The 23957-nt window shown below is 37.5% G+C and overlaps 1 protein-coding gene across 1 annotated transcript in view; it reads left to right on the top strand.

Moving 5' to 3' along the window:
• LOC136861732 (glutamate receptor ionotropic, kainate glr-3) overlaps positions 1–20757 on the top strand; it is a 137620-nt gene extending 116863 nt beyond the window's left edge. Inside the window, exon 9 of the mRNA XM_068226180.1 lies at positions 20424–20757. Within this exon, the coding sequence (XP_068082281.1) occupies positions 20424–20757 (334 nt within the window). The remainder of the gene's footprint in view (positions 1–20423) is intronic.
• The last annotated feature ends 3200 nt before the right edge of the window (positions 20758–23957 follow it).

The following is a 23957-nucleotide window of genomic DNA, read 5'->3' as shown; positions in this document are numbered from 1 at the left end:
CCATGACCTTGGGAAAAAATGTATATATATACCCCTGCTAACCTTCCTCACAACACATGCAAAGTCTCCACTATTTGCTGTGGCATTATACAAATCGGTTTGTCGCAACAAATGACATTTTTTGTGTATTAACTTTACAAATTTTGTTAATAATTAAAGAAAATAAGGGAAGAATTAGCCAATAAGACAATAGGGCTTGTACAAATTGCTTTTTAAAATAATTCCTATAATTCCTAGTTTCAGCCGGCTAAAATGGAATAATGTTTTCTCCACAAAATGGGGGAGAGGGGGGCAACTGCCGCTACTGGTGATAAGAGTGTGATTCCTCTATGGTTATCACACACATTTTTGTCTCCTTTCTTAAAGACTGGTAAGACCATGTTTGTATGGATATATTTTTCCATAAGGAAATGTTTAATGTTACAGTATTAAGAAGAATAGATACTGGTTGTGATCACTATATTGTCAAAATTACACTTAAATTCACACCATTAAACAAGAATAATATAAAAACTAATAAAATAAAGAGGAATTCTGACCCACACCAGTTAATAAAATGATTACTAATATAAGGAAGTCAGCTAAACAATAAAATTGACAGATAATCTTGAAGAATTGATCCCACTTCTCAAACAACAAGCTGAAAATTTAGCTCCATTGAATCCTCATAAAAAACATGCCTGGGGAACAACTGAGTGTGACAAAATTCATAAGGAGAGACATCAGACATGGTTAAAGTTACATACCCATAAAACAGAAGAAAATGCTATCAACCTAAAAAGTATCAGGAAGAAATTCTCACAAAATATTAGAAGAATTTCATAAGGATATAATAAATTCTATAGAAGTAAATTATCATAACACCAATTCTAGAGACTATTATAAAATTTTTGGAAAACAACTACAGAAATATGCCCTGCCTACATTAATGTTGAAGGTTGAAGATGGAAAAATGGCATGTAGTAACAGTGAAAATGCTGAGATAATGGCAAATGCATCAGTAAACTTTTGAATTGTGAAAAACCTGAAGAACTATTACAAATTCATACCAACAATGAGAACCAAATTTAATAACATAGACCTTCCAACATTTCAAGAATTAGTAAAAACACTCAACTTAAAAATTATAAGGCATTTGGAGAAGACTAGGTTTTCATAGAAATGTGGAAATATTAAAAAAATATGGTTCATATTTCCTTACACATAGCTGTAACAAGAATTTGGATTACTGAACAATTTCCAGAACATTGGACAAGGGCCTTAATACATTCACAAAACAGAAGATAAGACGAACCCAGATATTTTTCCAAGATGTTACATGGAAAGATTAAAGGTCAACTAAAACAAGTGTTGGGAAAATCCAGGAGAGGAAGACTGTGAAGAAGTTGTTCTGAACAGATTATCACTCTAATATTAATAATAGCATACTACAGAAAACAAAACAAGCTTATTAGTAATAACATTTGTTGACTTTAAGAAGGCATATTATGATATATATATATATATATATATATACTAGCAAGATACCCATGCTTCGGTACGGTATTATACTGAAATTTATAATTGAATGCTTATTGTTTTATATATAACCCGCCGAATTTCGCGATCTGACTGGTTTTCTGAGAGAATCCGCCAAAATTCGCGATCTGACATGTTTTCTAATAGATTACGGCAAGTTGCCTCCTTTTTTTCAATCTTTCCTTCCAACAATCGATTTCGTACTTCCCGGGCTAGGTCCAGGTATTCCACCCGGTCAGTTGGGTCCCTAAATCTTTGCCATCTTTTCCTATAAGCATTTTTAATATGGATCAAATCCTTGAGGAGATCCGGCGTGGTGTCGTCTTAGGTGCCTTGGTGGTACCAAACCCGCGGCCGAACTGCATTCTTAGTCATTACCCGTCCAGGACCCATTTCCGGTGCGGTCTGCACATTTGACGATGGCCCAGAACATTATTATTATTATTATTATTATTATTATTATTATTATTATTATTATTATTATTATTATTATTATTATTATTATTATTATAATTCGCTGGGGCCATCAAGGACCACATTAAGTCTTGTTGCATTTGACACTGAACTTGGCCTTCTTTAGAGCCCAAATTCCCTCATTCTTTGTGAGTGGGCCTGTTTACGCTCCTCTGTCCAAGGGGCACCGTGTCTTCTCTTCGGTTGCTCGTCTCGGTTTAGCCCGTTCGTCAATATTTTCTTGCAGAAGAGATCTCTGTTAGAGGCGTCTTCAGCTGAGATATGTAGCATTTGATGGTCTTCTTTGGTATTTCTAAACCAGGGAATTGTGGTTTTGGGGTTTGAATCAAAAAAGTGAAAGATTTCTTTAGTTAACTTTCTTCCGTCCATTCTTTTCAGATGACCGTAAAATCGTGGTCTTTTTCTGATTGTGTTGGTAATTTTCTCTATTTTGCTGTAGACTTCCTTGTTGGATCTCTTTTGATGGATTCCATTTCTGTACTGTGATCCCAAGATTCCTCTCACAATTTTGCGTTCTCTTTTCTCCAGTTCTTCAAGGAGTCCTTTGTTGGCATTTAGAGACAGGGTTTCGACTGCATATAGAACTACTGGCTTCAGAACTGTTTCATAGTGACGTATCTTGGTGTTTTGGGAAAGGCATTTTTTTGTTGTAGATTGTGCGGGATGTTTTGTTAGGCTATTTCCAGTTTGCGTACTCGCTCCTGAAGTGCTTCTTTGTCCAGTCCATTTTTCATGATGATCACACCCAGGTATTTGAATTTGTCTACTCGGGTGATGTCCCCGTATTTTGTATGGAGTTTTGGTGGAGCCTCTTTGATGTTAGTCATTACTTCTGTTTTCTCAAACGATATCTGCAAACCAGTTTGTTCGGCAATTTCCTTTAAAATTTCAACTTGAGCTCTAGCGGTTTCTATGTCGGTTGAGAGAACAGCAATATCATCGGCAAATGCTAAGCAGTCTGTTGCGATCCCCTTGGATTTGGTTCCTATTCTCAATGGACTGTAGTTGGTTTCCTGTAATCTCACCCGCCAGGTTCTGATGATCTTTTCAAGAACACAGTTGAAGAGTATCGGGGATAGCCCATCACCTTGTCGGACTCCTGTTTTGATGTCAAAGGAATGCGAGAGACATCCGTGGAACTTCACCTTGGATTTTGTATCGGTCAGGGTGGCTCTAATTAATGCCAGCAGTTTCAAATCAACTCCAAATTCATTTAAGATGTTTAGCAGGACTTCCCGGTCAATGGAGTCGTACGCTTTCTTAAAGTCCACAAAGACAGACACATACTGCTTGGACCTTAGTGTACAATATCTGATGATCGTTTTCAGATTTTGGATCTGTTCAGCTGCTGAGCGACCTTTTCTGAACCCTCCTTGGTATTCACCTATTTGATGTTCGATTTGTGCTTCCAAACGCTCCAGGATGGCAAGTGATAAAATTTTGTAAGTCACGGGTAGCAAAGATATTCCTCTGTAGTTGTTGATGTTCTTCATGCTGCCTTTTTTGTGTAATGGATGGATCAAAGCTATTTTCCAATCTTCGGGTAGGTTCTCCTTGTTCCATATTTCTTCTATTTGCTTTTGCAAGATATCAAGTGATTCTTCTGGGGCATATTTCCATAGTTCTGCTACTACTGAGTCTTCCCCCGGCGCTTTGTTATTTTTGAGACGGGCAATGTGGCGCTTGATTTCATCTCTGTCGGGTGGTCTTGAATCTGGGTTCCTGAGTAAGGGTTCCTTGGTCTCAATGGGGCTTTGCGGTTTAGAGCAGTTAAGTAAATTGCTGAAGTAATCTGCCAGAATGCTGCAATTTTCTTCATTTGACGTCGCCAGTGTGCCGTCCTTTCGCTCAAAGCATAGAGATGGTGGTTTATAGCCAGTGAGTTTGCGTTTGAAGGCTCTGTAGTACTCTCTGCTTTCATTCTTCCTAAAGTTTTGTTCTATCTTTTCAATGAGAGATTTTTCGTATTTATGTTTCTCAGTTCTGAACACCCTAGCTGCTTGGGCACGTTGGGTTTTGTAGGTTTCCCAATCATTTTCTGATTTCGTAGAGTTGTACTGTTTCCACGCATTGAGTCTTTCTTGGAGGACTGATTCGCAGGTGCTATTCCACCAGGCATGCTTTTTGCTTCTCTTGATTTCTGCAATGTCTTTGGCGGCCTCAACAAGGAGACTTTTGGCGTTGTTAAAGTCACAGTCATTTGGTCTAGCCTTCTCCTGGAACTCCTCGACCCTTTGCCGAAGTTTATCATTGTCGAACCGTGTGATCTGTTTGGTTGTCTTCCTTGTGTTTGCGGGAATTGGTTTGAATTTGATAAGAGACATATAATGATCTGAGGCCACATTGATGCCTTTCTTTACCTTGACATTCATAATCTCAGGGCTGTTTCTCCTGGAGATCGCAACATGATCAATTTGGAACTCTCCGAGAGCTTGGACAGGAGAACGCCAAGTCATTTGCTTTCTGGGTAGATGGCGAAAGTGGGTCGACATGACCTGCAGGTTGTGATTTTCGCAAATGGTCACCAGTCTTTTGCCGTTGGGATTGGTTCTTTTGTGAGCAGGGTAATTTCCTATAACTTTCTTGTACTTCTGCTCATGACCTAGTTGGGCATTGAAGTCACCCAAAAGAAGCTTGACATGGTGTTTGGGGATTTTGTTCAATTTTTCATCCAGTAGGTCCCAGAAATTATCAACTTCGTCTGGATCAGATTTGTTCTTATCGTTTGTAGGAGCATGTGCGTTAACTAGGGCGTAGGTTTTGTTCGCGCATTTAATTGTGAGTATAGACAATCTGTCATTCACAGGTTCGAAATTTGCAACCGATTTAAGGATCTTGGTTCTAACAGCAAACGCGGTTCCAAGCATCACAGCTCCATTGAGGATTCCTCTTTGCGCTTTGCTCTTGAAAAATCGGTAGCCTTCAGATTCAAAAATCTCTTCATCTGGGTACCTTGTTTCCTGTAGGGCCATTATGGATATCTGATTTTCGTGAAGAGCTTTGGTGAGGGTTTTCAGCTTGCCAGTTTGTGTAAGTGAATTTATGTTGAAAGTTGCTAGAAAGGTTTTAGATTTTTGCCTGCGTTTTTGACTCTTCGGGGTACACCGAGACGCTCCGACTCATCTCTTGCATGATGTCGAGTCTCCCCCAGAATCCGAATGAGACTCGTGCGCCGTGGTGTTCACGACGAGGGATTTATCCGAAGATTTACCCCCTGGGGTATGTTTCTTGAAATGTTGTGCCATCATGCTTTTTGACTTGACTTTGCTTTGGACGGGTACCCATCCTTTTACAACTAGGGTTGTTAGCCCTAGAGGTTGCCTCAAGATGTTTTCTGGCTTCTGGTCATTTATCAGTCTTCGCCGTAACCCTGACAAGGGACCAGTTTTTTTTCACGGTGGTATTTTATTTCCCTACTACCCTCTGACTCTGCTGGCGGCAGAGCCAGCGAGCTTCCCCAATTCCAATGGGATGCGCCCGATGGAGGTAACCGGTAAATCCCCACACGGTATTATTATTATTATTATTATTATTATTATTATTATTATTATTATTATTATTATTATTATTATTATTATTATTATAGATGTTCTGCTGGACCCCCTAGCAAGATGCAAGACTTGGCAGTAAATTACATCTGCTGCCATTGTCAGTGTTAACAATGTGACCAGCACCATTGTCGCGTGTAGGCAAGTGTGCGGGATTTATGGTGATACGAATTACATACTTCCGTGCATTATTGACCTTGTTATAGAAGTGAACAATTGGACGGTCAATCTCATTCCTATCGTTTATTTCAAACGTGTTAAAATTTTTATTTATATGCCAGGAGATTCTACTGTAATCTAAGAATGTTCTCCGAAGAAAAAGATGGCTCTTGAAAACGAACCCAGGAAAGATAAAAAATGATCGGTTTATGATCAGAATAAGTACATCGAAAATCTACAGCCTATTTCCAGTCGTTCGACAGGGTCAGGAATGGAATGAATAAAGCCCCCATCTCGCGGCGACAATAGGAATTGTTCCGGCTGCCGAAGCCTGTCGCACTCCTCTGAGGCAATGGATATTGAATGACAAATGAAATGAAATGATATTGGACAGTGTTGCTGGAATGAATAATGACAGGGAAAACCGGAGTATCCTGAGAAAAACCTGTCCCGCCTCTGTTTTGTCCAGCACGAATGTCACATGAAGTGACCGGGATTTGAACCACGAAACCCAGTTGTGAGAGGCCGGCGCCCTGCCACTTGAACAACGGAGGCTCCTTATAAGTACATTATGAACAGTAAAGTCAACTGGTCTCGCCTCCTTTTACACCCCTCTGCTGTTAAGTTTATTTACCCCCCTCCCCACAAAAAAATTAAAAGAAGGCATGTTTCTTTATCTTTAAAAGAGATTCCAAACACCAATGTTCACGTCTATTACCTTCAGTTTTGAGATTTAAGTATCCCTATAAAATAATTCACTTTTTTCACTTCCTTTCACACTCCTCCCCCTCCCCTAAGTGAAGTTTCCGGCAAAAAACTTGTTTCTTTTATAGTAAAGGATCTTCTAAATATCAATTATCATGACTCTAACTTCTTCAGTTTTTGATTTATGTGTCCTCATGAAAGGAATTCAACTACTTTTCACTCCCGCCCACCAAGATGATTCCCCCCACCTCAGAAACGCGTTTTTCTTTGCTTTTAAAGGATTTTTAAAAGATTCTAAATATCAAATTTCACGTCCTTAACATCTTCATTTTAGAGATATCAGTAGCATAATTAAAAGATTTCAACACCATTTTCAGTCACTTTTACCCCCCCTCCACCCAAGTGGTATTTCGGAAAACTAAAACCACACGTTCCTTGACTTTTAATAGAGATAAAAAATACCATTTTTTCACTTCTGTAACATGTTAAGTTTTTGAGATATACCATAGAAGTACTCATTTTAAAATTTCACCCCTTTTTTAGTTCCCCTTAAGTGGAGTTTCCAAAAACAAATCACCTATGTTTCTTTATATTTACAGGAGATTTCAAATACCACTTTTTACGCCTGTAACATTTTACGTTTCTCAGGTATTCTGTAGATATAGTCTTTCAAAAAATTCACCCCAATTTGTCACTCCTGTTTAACCTCCATTAATTGGATTTTCCAAATACAAAAAATACGTTTTTCTTTATTTTTCAAGGAGATCCCATGTACAAATTTTCAGTACTGTAATATCTTCAGTTTCTGAGATATATGTATCCTCATTAATGGCATTCAACCCATTATTCACCCTTTTACACCCCTCTTTTTGGGATTTGAAAACAAAAAAATACGTGTTCCTTTATTTTTAAAGGTGATTCTAAATATCAATTTTTACATTGCAAACTTTTAAAGTTTTGAGATATAGATACAGACATTTTAAAAATCCACCCCCTTTTCACCCTCACTATTTCGATTTTCCAAAAGCAAAAAAAAAGTGTTTCTTTATTTTTAAAAGAATCTCAAATACCAATTTTCAGGTCTGTAATATCTTCAGTTTCTGAGATATAAGTATCCTCATTAAAGGCATTCAACCCCTTTTTTCACCCCTCCTATTGGGATTTTCTGAAAACAAAAAATACATGTTTCTTTATTTTTAAAGGAGATTCTAAATACCAATTTTTACATTTGTAAACTTTTCAAGATGTAGATATACTCATTTTAAAAAGTCACCCTTTTACATCCTTCCTATTGGGATTTTCCAAAAACAAAAAAATACGTGTTTCTTTATTTTTAAAGGAGATTGTAAATACCAATTTTTACATCTATAAAGTTTAAAAGTTTTGAGATATGGATACACTCATTTTAAAAATTTTCCCCCTTTTCACCCCCCATTAATCGGATTTTCCAAAAACAAAAATATACGCTTTTCTTTATTTTTAAAACACCAATTTTCAGGTCTTCAATATCTTCAGTTTCTTAGATATAAGTATCCTCATTAAAGGCATTCAACCCATTTTTCACCCATTTTCATCCCCGGTATTGGGATTTTCCGAAAACAAAAAAACACATGTTTCTTTATTTTTAATGAAGATTCTAAATACCAATTTTTACATCTGTAAACTTTCAAAGTTTTGATATATAGATACACTCATTTTAAAACTTCACCTCCCTTTTAACCTCCCATTAATTGGATTTTCCAAAAACAAAAAAATTTTTAAATTTTTAAAAGAGATCAACAGTACAAATTTTCAGATCTGTAATATGTTCAGTTTCTGAGATATAAGTATCGGTATCCTGATTAAAGGCAATCAACCCCTTTATCACCCTTTTTCACCCCTTTTATTGGGATTTTCTGAAAACAAAAAAATATGTATTTCCTTATTTTCAAAGAAGATTCTAAATACCAATTTTTACATCTGTAAACTTTTAAAGTATTGAGATATAGATACACTCATTTTAAAATTTCAGCCCCCTTTTCACCCCCTTAGCAATGGAATATCCAAAAATCCTCTCTTAGCGAGCACCTACATCTTAATATGAATGTATCCCCAAAATTTCGTTTCATTATGTCCAGTAATTTTGGCTCGGCGATGATGAATCAGTCAGTCAGTCAGTCAGTCAGTCAGTCAGTCAGTCAGTCAGTCAGTCAGTCGGTCAGTCGGTCAGTCAGTCAGTCAGTCAGTCAGTCAGTCAGTCAGTCAGTCAGTCAGTCAGTCAGTCAGTCAGTCAGTCAGGACAAGTTATTTTATATATATAGATATAGACTTTCATTTTTTTAAATGTATGGAATTTTGGACTCCATCCAAAATTAATTAATCTGATAGAACTTACTTTAACTAATACCAAATCAACAGTAAAGTTTCGAGGAGAAGTTTCTGAACCATTTTTTATCAAAACAGGTTTAAGACAAAGAGACTGTTCATCACCTTTAGTTTTTAATTGTGCATTAGAATATATAATGAGAAAATGGTACATGATCGACCCAAAGAACATAAAAATTGGAAGATCCAAACAAAACTTAAGTTTAAACTTTCTGGGATTTGCTGATGACCTTGCTCTATTGTCCAACAATATTCGGGAAACTTGACATCAATTTCAATCTCTACAAGAAATAGCATGAGAAATAGGATAGGTTTTGGAATGTCCTTTAAAAAAATTTGAGATGATGTATACGGATCCAATAATTGATGGACAAGAAATCAAAATTGTTCATAAATTTAATTATTTAGGAGAAATTATAATCTTAATGAGAAACCAGCTTGGCATAATAGAATAAATAAATTAAACAAAGCAAATTATATTAGCAAGACTACATACAACAACAAAACTTATTGATAGCAGCAAAATTAAGACATTATAAAACAGTCACACAGCCAGAAATACTGCGTGAGTTGGCAGTGCAGTTAGGGGCGCGCAGCTGTGAGCTTGCATCCGGGAGATAGTGGGTTCTAAACCCACTGTAGGCAGCCCTGAAGATGGTTTTCCATGGCTTCCCATTTTCACACCAGGCAAATGATGGCGCTGTACCTTAATTAAGGCCACGGCCACTTCTTTCCACTTTCTAGGCCTTTCCTATCCCATCATTGCCATAACCCTATCTGTGTTGGAGTGACATAAAGCAAATAGCAGGCAGACATAACTTATGTCGGGAAAACCATATTTAAAACTACTAATACAGCTGAAATAGACAAAATATTTAACTTAAGACAGAAAGAATAATAATTAGAACAAATAAATAGAAAGATATCAAGTTAATGGACAGTGGAGAATAACATCAGATAAAACAGTTTATAAGGAAATTGAACAGGTATTGAGCACGATTAGGAAAAAAAAGTATGTCATTCTTTGGACATCTTTTCAGAACACCTGACACCAGAATTAATGTCCGGCTCCATGGCTAAATGGTTAGTGTGTTGGCTTTGGATCACAGGGGTCCCAGGTTCGATTCCCAGCAGGGTCGGGAATTTTAACCTTAATTGGTTAATTTGGCTGGCACGGGGGCTGGGTGTATGTGTCGTCTTCGTCACCATTTCATCCTCATTTTGACTTGCAGGTCGCCTATGGGTGTCAAATCAAAAGACCTGCATCTGGCGAGCTGAACTTGTCCTCGGACACTCCTGACACTAAAAGCCATATGCCTTTTCTTTTTTTTTTTTAACCAGAATTAACCGAATAATAATTGAAAAATTATGGAATAGCAAGACCAAGATTAAATTAATTACAGAAATTAAGGATGATAGTAAAGACCAACAAATAACAACAGATGATCTTAAAAACAAATCAGACAAAATTAACATACTTCAAGATACACACAGCAGAATAAGACCAAAATCAATAAAAGGTCTAAAGGGAGGGTGTTTTCAGTTAACTCATTGGCATCAAGGTCTATATACACAGGTCAGGACACTCATGTTACTTGTGGAGCCGCCATATTAGGACTAAGTCGCGACGTTCCGCACAGTATTTCCGTGTTGGATACAGGCGACTTTCAGATTTAAAAATGTATTTAAGAACAAAAAACTGTTAAAATTACTTTTTTGCATTAGTTTACATGTATTTAATAGTTTTACCATAGCCTGCAAATTGTGAAATAATGCTAAGATATATATTCTGTCATCTATTAGCACTTGGTTTTCATATATTGTGTGCAGTTGCAATGGCATTAAGAACAGACTATATGAAAAAATTACCATAATCAATTTTTCATCCATTTAGGGTAATAATAATAATAATAATAATAATAATAATAATAATAATAATAATAATAATAATAATAATAATAATAATAATAATAATAATAATAATAATAATAATAATAATAATTTTGTGTGGCTATTTCTAGCCGAGTGCAGCCCTTGTAAGGCAGACCCTCCGATGAGGGTGGGCAGCATCTGCCATGTGTAGGTAACTGCGTGTTACTGTTGTGCAGGATAGTGTTATGTGTGGTGTGTGAGTTGCAGGGATGTTAGGGACAGCATAAACACCCAGCCCTCCCTGGGCTATTAGAATTAACCAACAAAGGTTAAAATCCCTGACCCGGCCGGCAATCGAACCCGGGATTCTCTGAACTGAAGGCCAGTACGCTGACCATTCAGCTAACGAGTCGGATAATAATTTCGTGTGGCTATTTCTAGCTGGGTGCAGCCCTTGTAAGGCAGACCCTCCGATGAGAGTAGGTGGCATCTGCCATGTGTAGGTAACTGCGTGTTATTGTGGTGGAGGATAGTGTTATGTGTGGTGTGTGAGTTGCAGGGATGTTAGGGACAGCACAAACACCCAGCCCCTGGGCCATTGGAATTAACCAATGGAGGTTAAAATCCCCAACCCAGCCGGGAATCGAACCCGGAACCCTCTGAACTGAAGGCCAGTACACTGACCATTCAGCCAGCGAGTCGCACAAAAAAGTAAACTCGCGTCCTCATCCCGATGTTCTGCAACTCTTTTCAGGCACACCCTGGATGGAGGTGAGCTGCACGTACCATTTCAACCACATACCAGCCCTCCTGCCATACTTAAATTTCTGGCAGTATCGGGAATCGAACCCGGGCCTCCAAGGACAGTAGCAAATAACACTAGCCATTATGCTACGGAAGTGGCAAAGTAAACTCTTGTCCTCATCCCGAGGTGGTGCAGCTCTTTTCAAGCACACCCCCCAGCGGAGGTGAGCTGCATGTACCATTTAAACCACATACCAGCCCTCCTGCCATTATTAAATTTCTGGCAGTACCAGGAATCAAACCCGGGCCCCTGAGGACAGTAGCTAATAACACTAACCGTTACGCTATGGAGGTGGATAATTTAGGGTACCTAAGCATGAACAAAGTAATATAATGATCAATGAAGTGTGAACGGTTATAATTAAATAATTACATATAGGTTAAGGCCTAGTACAACATTAGGCCTATTATAATAAATACTAGCAAGATACCCGAACTCCGCTACGGTACTATAATGAAATTTGTATTTGTATACTTAACATTTTATATATAATCTACCAAAATTCGTGATCTGCCAGCGAAGTTCCTCCCATTTTTCAATTTTTCTTTCCAGCAATTTCGTACTTCCCGGGCTAACTCCAGGTATTCCACCCGGTGAGTTGGGTCCATAAATCTTTGTCATCTTTTCCTATAAGCATTTTTAATATGGATCAAATCCTTGAGGAGATCCGGGGTGGTGTCGTATTGGGTGCCTTGGCGGTATTGAACCCGCGGCTGGACTGCATTTGTAGTCATTACCCAGCAAGGACCCATTTCCAGCGCGGTCCGCACATTTTTGACGATGACCCAGAACATTGTTGTTATTATTATTATTATTATTATTATTATTATTATTATTATTATTATTATTATTATTATTATTATTATTATTATTATTTATTATTATTATTATTATTATTATTATTGATGTTCTGGACCTGCAGCAAGATGCAAAACCGCAACTTGGCAGTAAATTACATCTTCTGCCATTGTCATTGCTGACAAAGTGACCAGCACGTTTGTCGCGCGTAGGCAAGTGCGCGGGATTTCTGGTAATGCAAATTATATACTTCCTTGCATTATTGACCTTATTATAGATGTGAACAATTGCACGGTCAATATCATTTCTATCATTTATTTCAAATTGTTTAAATTTTTGTTTATATGCCAGCAGAATCTCCTGTAATCTAACTTTAAGTTCTCCAAAGGAAAAGATGGCCCTTGAAAACGAACCCAGGAAGGATTATAAATGATCAGTTTATGATCAGAATCAAGTACATTATTAACAGTAAAATCAATTGGTCTCAACTCCTTTTTTCACCCCACCCTTTCCAAGAAAAAAAAAAAAAAGGAAGGCATGTTTCTTTATGTTTCAAGGAGATTCCAAATACCAATATTCATGTCTGTTACCTTCATTTTTGAGATATAAGTATCCGCATTAAAAAAATTCACTTTTTTCACTTCATTTCACACTCCCCCCTGTTAAATGAATTTTCTGGGGAGAAAAAAAATACTTGTTTATTAGTAAAGGATCTTCTAAATACCAATTATCACTACTCTAACATCTTCAGTTTTTGAGACATGTGTCCTCATAAAAGGAATTCAACTCCTTTTCACCCCCGCCCCCCAAGATATTTTTCCCACCCAAAATGTGTTTTTCTTTGTATTTAAAGGAGATTCAAATACCAATTTTCACCTCTTTAACAACTTTAGTTTTTATTAAACGTACGTATCCTCATACAATTAATTAAATTAATTTTTCAATTCTTTCACCTCCCATCCCCCTTCACTGGATTTTTCCAAAATCAAAGGAATACGTGTTTCTTTACTTTTAAAGCAGATCCCAAATACCAATTTTCACATCTGCAACATCTTTCGTTTTTGAGACAATAGTATCTTCATACTTATATTATTTCAACTAATTTTTCAATTCCCCCTCCTGCTTTAAGTGGATTTCCAAAAACAACATATATGTACTTTATTTTTAAAGGATATTCCAAATATTGTACCAAATTTCACATCTGTAAGATCTTCAGTTTTTGAAATATCAATATCATAATAAAAATAATTCAAGTCCATTTTCAGTCATTTTTACCTCCCACCCAGGTGTTATTTCCGAAAACAAAAATACATATTTCTTTGTTTTTAATAGAGATAAAAAAATACCAATTTTCACATCTGTAACATGTTCAGTTTTTGAGATATACTGTAGACATGCTCATTTTAAAATTTCATCCCTTTTTAGTTCCCCTTAAGTTGAATTTCCGAAAACAAGTCACCTCTGTTTCTTTACTTTTACAGAAGATTCCAAATACCAATTTTTTTTATGTCTGTAACATTTTACATTTCTGAGATATACTGTAAATATTATCTTTCTAAAAATTCACCCCATTTTTCACTCCTATTTAACCCCCATTAATTAGATTTTCCAAAAACAAACAAATATGTTTTTCTTTATTTTTAAAGGAGGTTCCAAATACCAATTTTCAGGTCTATAATATCTTCAGTTTCTGAGATATAAGTATCCTCATTAAAGACATTCAACTCCTTTTCCACCCTTTTTCTCACCTCCTAGTAGGATTTTCCGAAAAAGAAAAAAAGTGTTTCTTTATTTTTAAAGGAGATTCTACGAGGACGGTTTGAAAAGTTCTCGGAATCACCGCTAGATGTCAGTGCTAGAGCAACGAGGTTCCCGCGCAATAATCACACATCCTTTGTGAGTGAACACGTGGTGTGTCAGTGCTCTAGCTGCAGGAGTGTGGTAGTGACGACTCTTTGTTGTTGTTCCCGTGTAGTGATTTGTGACAATGGAAAAAACTGAGATTCGAGCAGTGATTAAATACATTGTAAAGAAAGGTATGAAAGCAAAGGAAATTCATGCCGACTTTCAGAAGACACTGAAGGACTCTGCTCCTTCATTTTCAACTGTTGCCAAGTGGACCAGCGAGTTTAAATTTGGTCGGGAGAGCTTGGATGATGATCCGCATAGTGGACGGCCAAAAAGTGTTATGACCCCAGAATTTATCGCAAAAGTGCATAAAATGGTCATGGAGGATCGTCAACTGAAAGTGTGGGAGATTACTGAAGCTGTAGGGATGTCTTATGAATGGGTATATTATATTTTAACCGAAGAATTGGGTATGAAAAAATTATCCGCAATATTGGCGCCGTGGCTCTTGACATTGGACAATATACGCACCAGATTGGAAATGTCCGAACAAAGTCTGGCCCATTTTCAGTGCAACCAACAAGATTTTTTGTGCCAGTTTGTGACTACAGATGAAACTTGGGTCCACTACTATACCCCAGAGACAAAACAGCAGTCAAAGCAGTGGAAACATGCTGATTCACCACCACCAAAGAAAGCAAAGGCAGTGTGTTCGGCCGGAAAGGTCATGGCCTCAGTTTTCTGGGATGCAAAAGGCATTCTGCTGATAGATTATCTTCCTACTGGCCAAACAATTACAGGGCAATACTATGCAAACCTCCTAGATCAACTACAGGAAAAGATATGCGAAACAAGTCCTGGTTTGGCAAGTAAAAAGGTCATCTTTCATCAGGACAACGTTCCGCCGCACACAAGTGTTATTGCCATGGCAAAACTTCATGAACTGGGGTACAAATTGTTTTCACATCCACCTTATTCACCTGATTTGGCACCATCAGACTTTCATCTACTCCCCAAGCTGAAAATTTTCCTCAGTGGATGGAGATTTTCTACAAGGGAAGAACTGACAGCTGATTGGAGAGGTATTTTGCAGGCCTGGAGGAATCTCATTTTCGAGATGGGATCAAGGCACTGGAACATCGCTGGACCAAATGCATTAGTCTACAGGGAGATTATGTTGAAAAATAAAAGCAGTTCCACCGAGGTAAGACACTTAATTCTAGTACATTCCGAGAACTTTTCAAACCACCTACGTAAATAGCAATTTTTACATCTGTAAACTTTTAAAGTTTTGTGATATAGGTACACTCATTTTAAAATTTCACCCCCCATTTCATCCCCTTATCGATGGAATATCCAAAAATCCTCCCTTAGCGAGCACCTACATATAAATGTAACGTCAAAATTTCATTTCTTTATGTCCAGTAGTTTTGGTTCAGCGATGATGAGTCAGTTAGTCAACGAATGTTATTATATATATCTAGGTATAGATTAAAGCCAGCTATTTAGGCTACATACCTAGTAACAGGAATAAACATGTATGTTAGAGAACTGCCTTCGTAGTGTGATGGTTAATGCAATTAACTGCCGTCCTCAGGGTCCGGGTTCAATTCCCGGTTCTGCCGAAAATTAAAGAATGGTGCATGGTCGAAATGGTACATGTAGCTCGCATCTATTGCGGGTGTGCCTGAAAGGAAGAGCCGCACCGCCACGGGATGACGACATGAGTTTACTACGATTCGCTTTAAGACGCACCGACACAGATAGGTCTTATGTCAATGATAGGAGAGGAAAGATTTAGGAGTGAGAAGGAAATGACCATGGCCTTCATTAAGATACAGCTGCAGCTTTTGCCTGGTGTGAAAATGGGAAACCTTGGAAAACCTTAATCAGGACTGCCTACAGTGCAGTTTGAACCCACTATCTCCCGAATGCAAACTGATAACTATGTGGCTTTGCAATCACGTAAGGAAAATACTGAGGAATACCAAAAACCACTCTACTAAAGATGCGGAAAACTCCCTCATTACCGAATATCTAGATGCAATGAAGCAAAAACTAACTGCCCTTGCTAAACGTCTCAAGCGCTGTACTAAGGCAACAGAAAGAAAGGCACAAAACTCTCTTTTCATTGGGAATGAGAAACTATTTTACAACAAACTTAGGACACCTGAGACAGCTAACATGCAGAATAGCAATGGGATACCAACTGCGGAGAGCATAAGAGAATACTGGTCAACTATATGGGATGCGTCCATAGAACATAATGAAGAGGCACATTGGCTTAAAGCTATCAAGAAGAATGCTGAGAATATTGAAAGCATGACCCAAGCAGATTTCACATTAGAGGGGGTTGTAACAGCAATTAACAATTTACACAATTATTGGAAGACTCCAGGAATAGACCGCATATACAATTACAACTATAAGAAATTTACCAGTGTTCACAGATTACTCACCTACCACATACAGATTTTCATCAGTAAACCCTCCCACACTTTCTCACTACAGGAATCATGTACCTAAAATCTAAAAATAACAACACAGCAAATCCTGCTAACTACTGGCCAATCGCATGCCTACCAACTCTATATAAAATTATAAGATCACTTGTAGCAAATGGAATCCAGAAGCATTGCAAGGTCAATGACATGATCACTGAGGAACAAAAGGGCTGCAAAAGGTTCACAAAAGGCTGTAAAGAACAATTAATAATTGATAGTATAATCATGGAACAAGCATACCATAACAACCAAAATTTTCACACTTGTTTCATAGATTACAGAAAGGCATTTGACTCAGTGCCACATTCCTGGCTTGTTGAGTATATAAAGTTGATCTTAGAATAGTGACATCCCTAGCAACTACCATGCAGACTTGGAAAACTACTATTAACCTTCACAATGGAGAAGAATGTGTGATAACTGACCTCATATCAATTAAAGGAGGCATTTTCAAAGGGGATTCCCTCGGTCCACTATGGTTTTATCTTGCACAGAACCCACTTTCAGACTTACTGAGTTCAACAACTTATGGATTCACTATCAAAATAATAATTTTCACCATTTATGTCTATTAAATAATTATCTTATAAATATCTGTAAATTTTATTTGTCAACAATGTAAGTATATACCGATATGTATGAAGCATATGTGCGTATGTACTAAATAGTACTTCTTCCATGTTCATTGTGGCGAAGAAGCTCATAAACCCAATTGTAAAATTGTGAATTGGGGTTCCACTATGTTACAAAGAAATGGTCTATTCGGAAGATTTCTGGCCCACAGGCATTAAATTTTGCCCCTTTCGGGCACCTTGGGCATTTAAAAGAACGAGAAACAGCAATCACTGATGAGTGCATAAAGTTATTGAACTGGAATATAGAAGACCTAAAGACAGAAGCAAGAATTATACCTGAAGACACATTTAACCAGTCTGACATTTGTATGCTGACAGAAACGTTCTTATGTGATGAATCAAAAACAAAAATTGACGGATGCTATAATATACATAATATGGCATGACATGGAGAAAAAGGCAGACCGAAAGGAGGGGTGAGTTGCCTAATTAAACCTCACTTATCTCCTTTCAGAATAATATACAAAGAGGAAGATTTATTGATTGTTGAAACAAAAATACGTTTCATAATTACTGCATACTTTAATCCAGATTGCACATCTGTAGACATCATAGACACTTTATCTTACGCTTTCAGTGTAATCCCTCCTAAATGAAAAGTAATCTTAAGGGGTGATTTCAACTGCCCAATAGACAAGGAAACAAGAAAAAAAACAGAAGAAGAGGGACTAAATCTAATAAATAAAAAGGATGCACACAGTTACATATGTCACAACAGCATGAGTACTCTGGATTTAGTATTTACAAGAGAGTTCACAACATGTGGTCAGAAACAGTTATGGAAAACAGATGGGGCATTGATAAGGAAGCATATTCCGATATCAACAGAACTTAAACAGGAATGGGAATTAACAAGAATGATAAATACAAATGGCATTAGTCATATATTAGACAAGAGGGCTTTAGAAGAGATGTCTGAACTACAGGAAAGTATACAGTTACTCGTTGCAGAAAATAAGTTAGATGAAGCAGATAGGACCATAGTAGAAATGATTAAGGAAGCAACTGTTCAGATTAGACCAAGAAGAGCAAAACGATGGTTTGACACTGAGTGCTACCAGAAAAGAAAAGGACACTCTAGCCAGTTTAGGGAGGCTTAAAATATCAAAATGCAAGGAAACCTTGAAGGAATATCAACGCTAAAGGCAGAATACAAAAGACTAATAAACAGGAAGCAAACGGAATTCATTGAAAAAGAAGCTATTAGATAAGCAGAAGCTGCAGAAAAGGATCATTTCCAAGCCTTATGGACAAAGCAGCCAAGATTTGCAATATCTAATACCATGGAAAGATGGGAACATCATTTTAGTAACATTTTATCGCAAAAGGAAACGAGACCAGATTTTACAGAAGAAACATATTTGAATGAAACATGTTCATACTTCACCAAGGATGAATTGGATAATGTCATGAGATCACTAAAGATAGGAGAAGCACCAGGACCAGATGGACTCTGCAATGAACATCTACAAGAGACATACACAGTAATGGCAGAGACAAGGCATCACCTGTTCAACAAATGTATAGAGATATGAAATATACCAAGGGGGTGGCGTATTTCCACAATAAAAACATTATACAAAGGCAAAGGAGACCCAAATAATCTGGAAGCATATCAAGGTATAGCACTTGAAGTTGCTACTTTCAAAATACTCTCAAGATTGCTAGCCTTGAGGATAGGCCCAAAAATAGAGGAACATCTTCCAGACGAGCAATTTGGATTCAGAGTAGGTCGCTCCATATTAATGGCAGCCGAATGTCTCATAAGACAAATACAAGCAGAAATAAGTAAAGAACGAGGAAAGCTGTATGTGATCTTCATAGATTTCTCAAAGGCTTTCGACATGGTTAACCACAGGAAGCTAGTAGAAAAACTAAGAAAACTCTACGAAGACCCATGGACAATAAAACTCATATCAAACATCCTGTCAGAAAATTTTGTGAAAATCAACGACAGTATTGGACAGTCTGAATGGTTAAATCAGACTAATGGAGTATTGCAGGGTGATCCACTCAGTCCATTGCTCTTTGATATTCTTACTCACGATGTAGTAGCTGCAGTTAATAAGGGCTCATGAGCTGTATCATCGTACATATATGCAGACGATATGGCACCAGTGTCAAACAACAGGGAAGGGCTTCAAAGGGGACTAGACTCCTTAGTTGAATGGATAGAAATGAACAAACTACAGATGAATCGAGACAAAACGGAGCTAGTAATTTTCAGGAAAGCAGGAAGACTAGCCTCGAATGATGAAATCTTCTGCAAGGGTTTACCACTTAAAAAGAAGAACATGTACAGATATTTAGGAATCACAATACAGATGACTGCAAAATCTTTCTCAGTTCACCTCAGGAAAGACTGATCACATCAGTTAAAGCAATTTTTTTTTTTTACAAGCTGCTTAACATCGCACCAGTTAAAGCAATTAACGAAATTAAAAATCTACAGCTTCTCTCCTTGGAAACTGCCTTGAAGTTGTTCGATTCGAAAATACTACCCACGTTAACATATGGAATAGTGATCATCTGGGAGCACCTAACTGTAAAACAACTGGAAGATATCGAGGCTCTAAAAGCCAGATTCTTGGAAAGAACTATGGGCTTATCAAAATACATGCCATCTCGACTAGTTTATGTTGTGGCAAAAGAAACTTTTTTTTGGAAGATCTAACTTTATGCCACTTGACTACCAAATGAAGACAAGCAAACCAGAAATTATGACATGTGGTGACCAGGATGGCAGTGCATGGATTTCATACCAAATTGTGCATAAATAAGAAGTATCACATCCCCAGCAGTGATTGTGTGTGTGAACTTTGTAATGAACGCTAAGTTGTAAATTATGATCAAAAAGTATCTGTGAATATTCGAGTTTGTAATGCAAAATTTTTTGTGCACTTAATAAAATAAAATTGTGAATTATATAATAATAATAATAATAATAATAATAATAATAATAATAATAATAATAATAACATTTTATTCTGTGTGTTATGAGAGTTCTACACAGTTGATAGTGCCAACAGACCCACATTATTTTAATTACCCTGAATATACTGTACCTCTCTAAATCATCATATAATTACTTTCCTTCCTTAGGTCATGGACATACTATAACTATAGAGTTAGTAGGTGCATAATAAATCAAAGGTTAATATTGAATTGTTTTTTCTTCTTTCCATACTTACAGTTTGATGCGAATGCGAGAGGCAGGTGTGTTGGATCGTTTACGTGAACTTATGCTACCATCCATGCCTCGTTGTCAAGCATACTCTACATTCAACAGTGCCCGTCTGTCTGATGTCTACTCAGCCTTCATGGTGCTGGGTGGAGGGCTAGTGGTTGGAGCAAGTCTAGGTATCACAGAAGCTCTATGGAGACACAGAAATCAAGTGACCAAATTGCTCACCAGAAGATGTTGTACAGATTGTAGTTTACAAGAAAGAGACTGTTCAGAAGAGTTAGAACCACCAAAACATAGACGTTTAAGAAGAAGGACGAGGGTCATTGAATGGCGGAACTGAAGGTATACCACACCTGAGACCATTTAAAACCTGCAGAGAATATGACAGGAAGACAAAGTTCTATTGTTTTACTTTTGCAATAAGAGATCCAAGAATATTCAAATGGATTAATGTAAATTACAATTAAATCAATCATAATTGAGGAATGTTGTGGAAAATTTAAATTCTATAATGAATGTTTATAAGATTTCTAGTATTTCCAATTGAGATAATTCCATTGTGTAATTAATTACTCATAATTATTCCCAGAGATTCAAGGAGTTTCAAAGGAACTCAACATTTATTCATAACATGACTGTCTAGTCACAAGATTTCTCACTACTGAATCTTTTCCAGTGTAAGTTGTGAAATTTTTCATTCCTTGATAAGCACTTGGTTTCAGGATAAAGAATTTTAATTAAATTTCACATTTTTATACATTCACTCAGAAATGTAGCAACTGATTATTCCTAGTCAATTTAGGCCTAATATTGAGTAGTTTTCATATCAGGATAGGATTTTAAGTTCAAGAACAACACTATTAAATGTGAATCATGCAAATTATGAAATAAATAAAATTATTTATGATATCCAGAGGGACTTATGTTTACTCTATACTTTTCAGTACATGAAAGTTACTGTACCACATGTTTCAGATACATACAGTTCAATAAGTTGGGTGGCTAAAGTAAGAGGTACTTCAAGGATTTGTTTTTCAGTCCAAACTCCTGATATGCCAAATTTATTTGTGCAGCAGGACAGTCTACTGTTACTATATGCAAATGTAGTAGGCTGATATTAGAAGCAAACAAGTCTTCTGCAACTTGCTAGATTGGGGTTAAAGAATTATTCATAAGAGGAAGGGTATATGTTGACGTTATGTGTTCACTCACAGTAAAGTATTAGTAAACGTTCTAGCTGCACAATGTTTGTTATTGAATAGAGTCAAGAACTACACTTATAAATGTAAATCATGCAAATTATGGAATAAATATAATGACTTAGGACATCCAATGAGACTTATGTTTTGCCTACACCAATAGTACATGAAAGTACCACATACTTCGTATGCTACAGTGCATGGTAAAACTGTCTCCACAGAGAGGTGGATATGCTAGCACTCTCATTTACACTCAGTTGCGTTGGCAATGGATTCCACTAAACTTAGCAACATATATACATTATCGGGAATGAAGATGACAATATTGTACTCTCTATTCATGATCTCCTTTCAATTCGTGAACAACTGTAAATTTATAAGTATGCAGTTTAAGTTCCTTATGTATGGTTGTATGTGCTGACCGCACAGAAACATTTGTCTCCAGTGCATTTTTTTTTTTTTTTTTTGCTGTTTGTTCAGGGCGTCGACCCTTGTGGATCTTTTGCCTCTACTGGCACCATATGATATGAACCTGTGTGTAAAGTGGAAAGACGGAAGTGTACAGTGTTGTATGTGAGGAAAGGAACATTAAAGACGACACAAACACCCAGTACCCAGGCCAGGGATATTAATCATTACAATTAAAAAACCCTGACCCGTCCGGGAATCGAACCCGGGGCCACCATGTGACAGACAGATGTGTTGCCCCCTACACTGCAGAGCCGGACTACCTCCTGTGCTAATTTCCGCATTGATTTAGTGAGGTTCCTCAACATTACATCAGAAATTTTGTCCAGTTTTGCCTCGGTTAATATTTTAGGCCTACCGCTTCTTGGAGTGTCATGTACAGATCTTGTTTCACCATATTTATTAATTATCTCATTGTATCATTTAAGGACATACCAAATTTGGAGAATATTCATGAAATTTAAGTTCTGTATTTCTGAAAACTTATAACCTTCATGGAAGATGAATCCCAGTGAATGCACTCTCATTTCAATCGTTAACAAATTGACTTCAGAATCACAACCCTTGTAAAGAAGCACAAGTTTCACACTGAGCAGGGATGTTATTCAGCTCAGGGACAGCTCGAGGTACAAATTCAATGCTCTACTGCCTCGTTGTTGCCAACTTACGTGCACCCGCTGTGCCTCTGAGTTCACTGTGGAGACAGTTTTACCATGAACATTATTAGTGTATGAGAAATGTTGAAGAAATGGATTTCTTTTTGTGGGGCTACATGCATGACCTTATTTACACAACATTACCTGAAAACAGAGGAGATCTTGTGATAAGGATTAGGTCAGCAAGTAAAAGTGCCACACCCTTCATGATGTCAAGGGTACAAGAAAGTGTTATGACGTAGGGTCATAATTTATAGGAACTAAAACCAGTTAAAATAGGCACATAGGCACTAAAATAGCCAAAATAGGCACATAAATAGGCACCATTGTGTAAAATAGGCAACCAAATAGGCATGAAAAAATTACTTATAATTTATAAGTGCACTCAATGACTACAGGGGCTGTCTGGCCGAGGTGGTAAAGGCGTGCTCGGTTCGCCCGGAAGGACGTGGGTTCGAATCCCTGTCAGGAAGTCGTAAAATTTAAGAAACGAGATTTCCACTTCCGGAGGTGCACATGGCCTTGAGGTTCACTCAGCCTACACCAAAAATGAGTACCAGGTTAATTCCTGGGGTGGTGGTGGTGATCATTGTTTTAAGAGGAAGTACAACTAGGCAACCATCCTCTATATAACACTAATCAGAGGGAAAATATGGAAGGGGTCTGACACTTCAAATATGAAGATATTGGCCAAAGGAAGACAAGGGCCACGAAGGGCATGAAAATGAAAGACTCCCTAGCCCTCGCAAACCTAATAGCGTCGGGTCAGGAAAGAACAAGAGTTGACCAAGAAAGGTCGGATAGGATAGATGAAAGTGAGGAGCCCGGCACAAGTAAGTGGAAGCAATGCCAGGACTCAGCTAAGGGCCCCGTGGTCGCCAACCCACGCTCCAAAGTTCAGAGCCTCTTACGACAGGCAGGGGATACTGTGGGTGTTATTCTACTGCCCCCATCCACAGGGGGATTTCCTGGGGGCAAAGGTGGCCGGGCATAGGGCTAACCACTCTACCCCATCAAGTGCCGAGGTTACGGACAGTGGAAGCCTTTACCTTCCACCCCTCCAAGGGCCTGCATGGCCTGTACAGAGATGACTTTGCTTTGCTTTACTCAATGATTATGGAAGGAAAATATAACTAATAAATGTTCCATATTTTCAGGTAACAATTTTAGGTAAAAACTGTGTTCTATTCTCATGAAGGATGTTTCTCTGTTGTGAG

Source organism: Anabrus simplex, chromosome 1, assembly GCF_040414725.1.
Source record: "Anabrus simplex isolate iqAnaSimp1 chromosome 1, ASM4041472v1, whole genome shotgun sequence".
NCBI classification, from domain to species: Eukaryota; Metazoa; Arthropoda; class Insecta; order Orthoptera; family Tettigoniidae; genus Anabrus; species Anabrus simplex.
The sequence above is the reverse complement of the archived record's forward strand: the minus strand, read 5'-3'. Positions and strand labels throughout refer to the sequence as shown.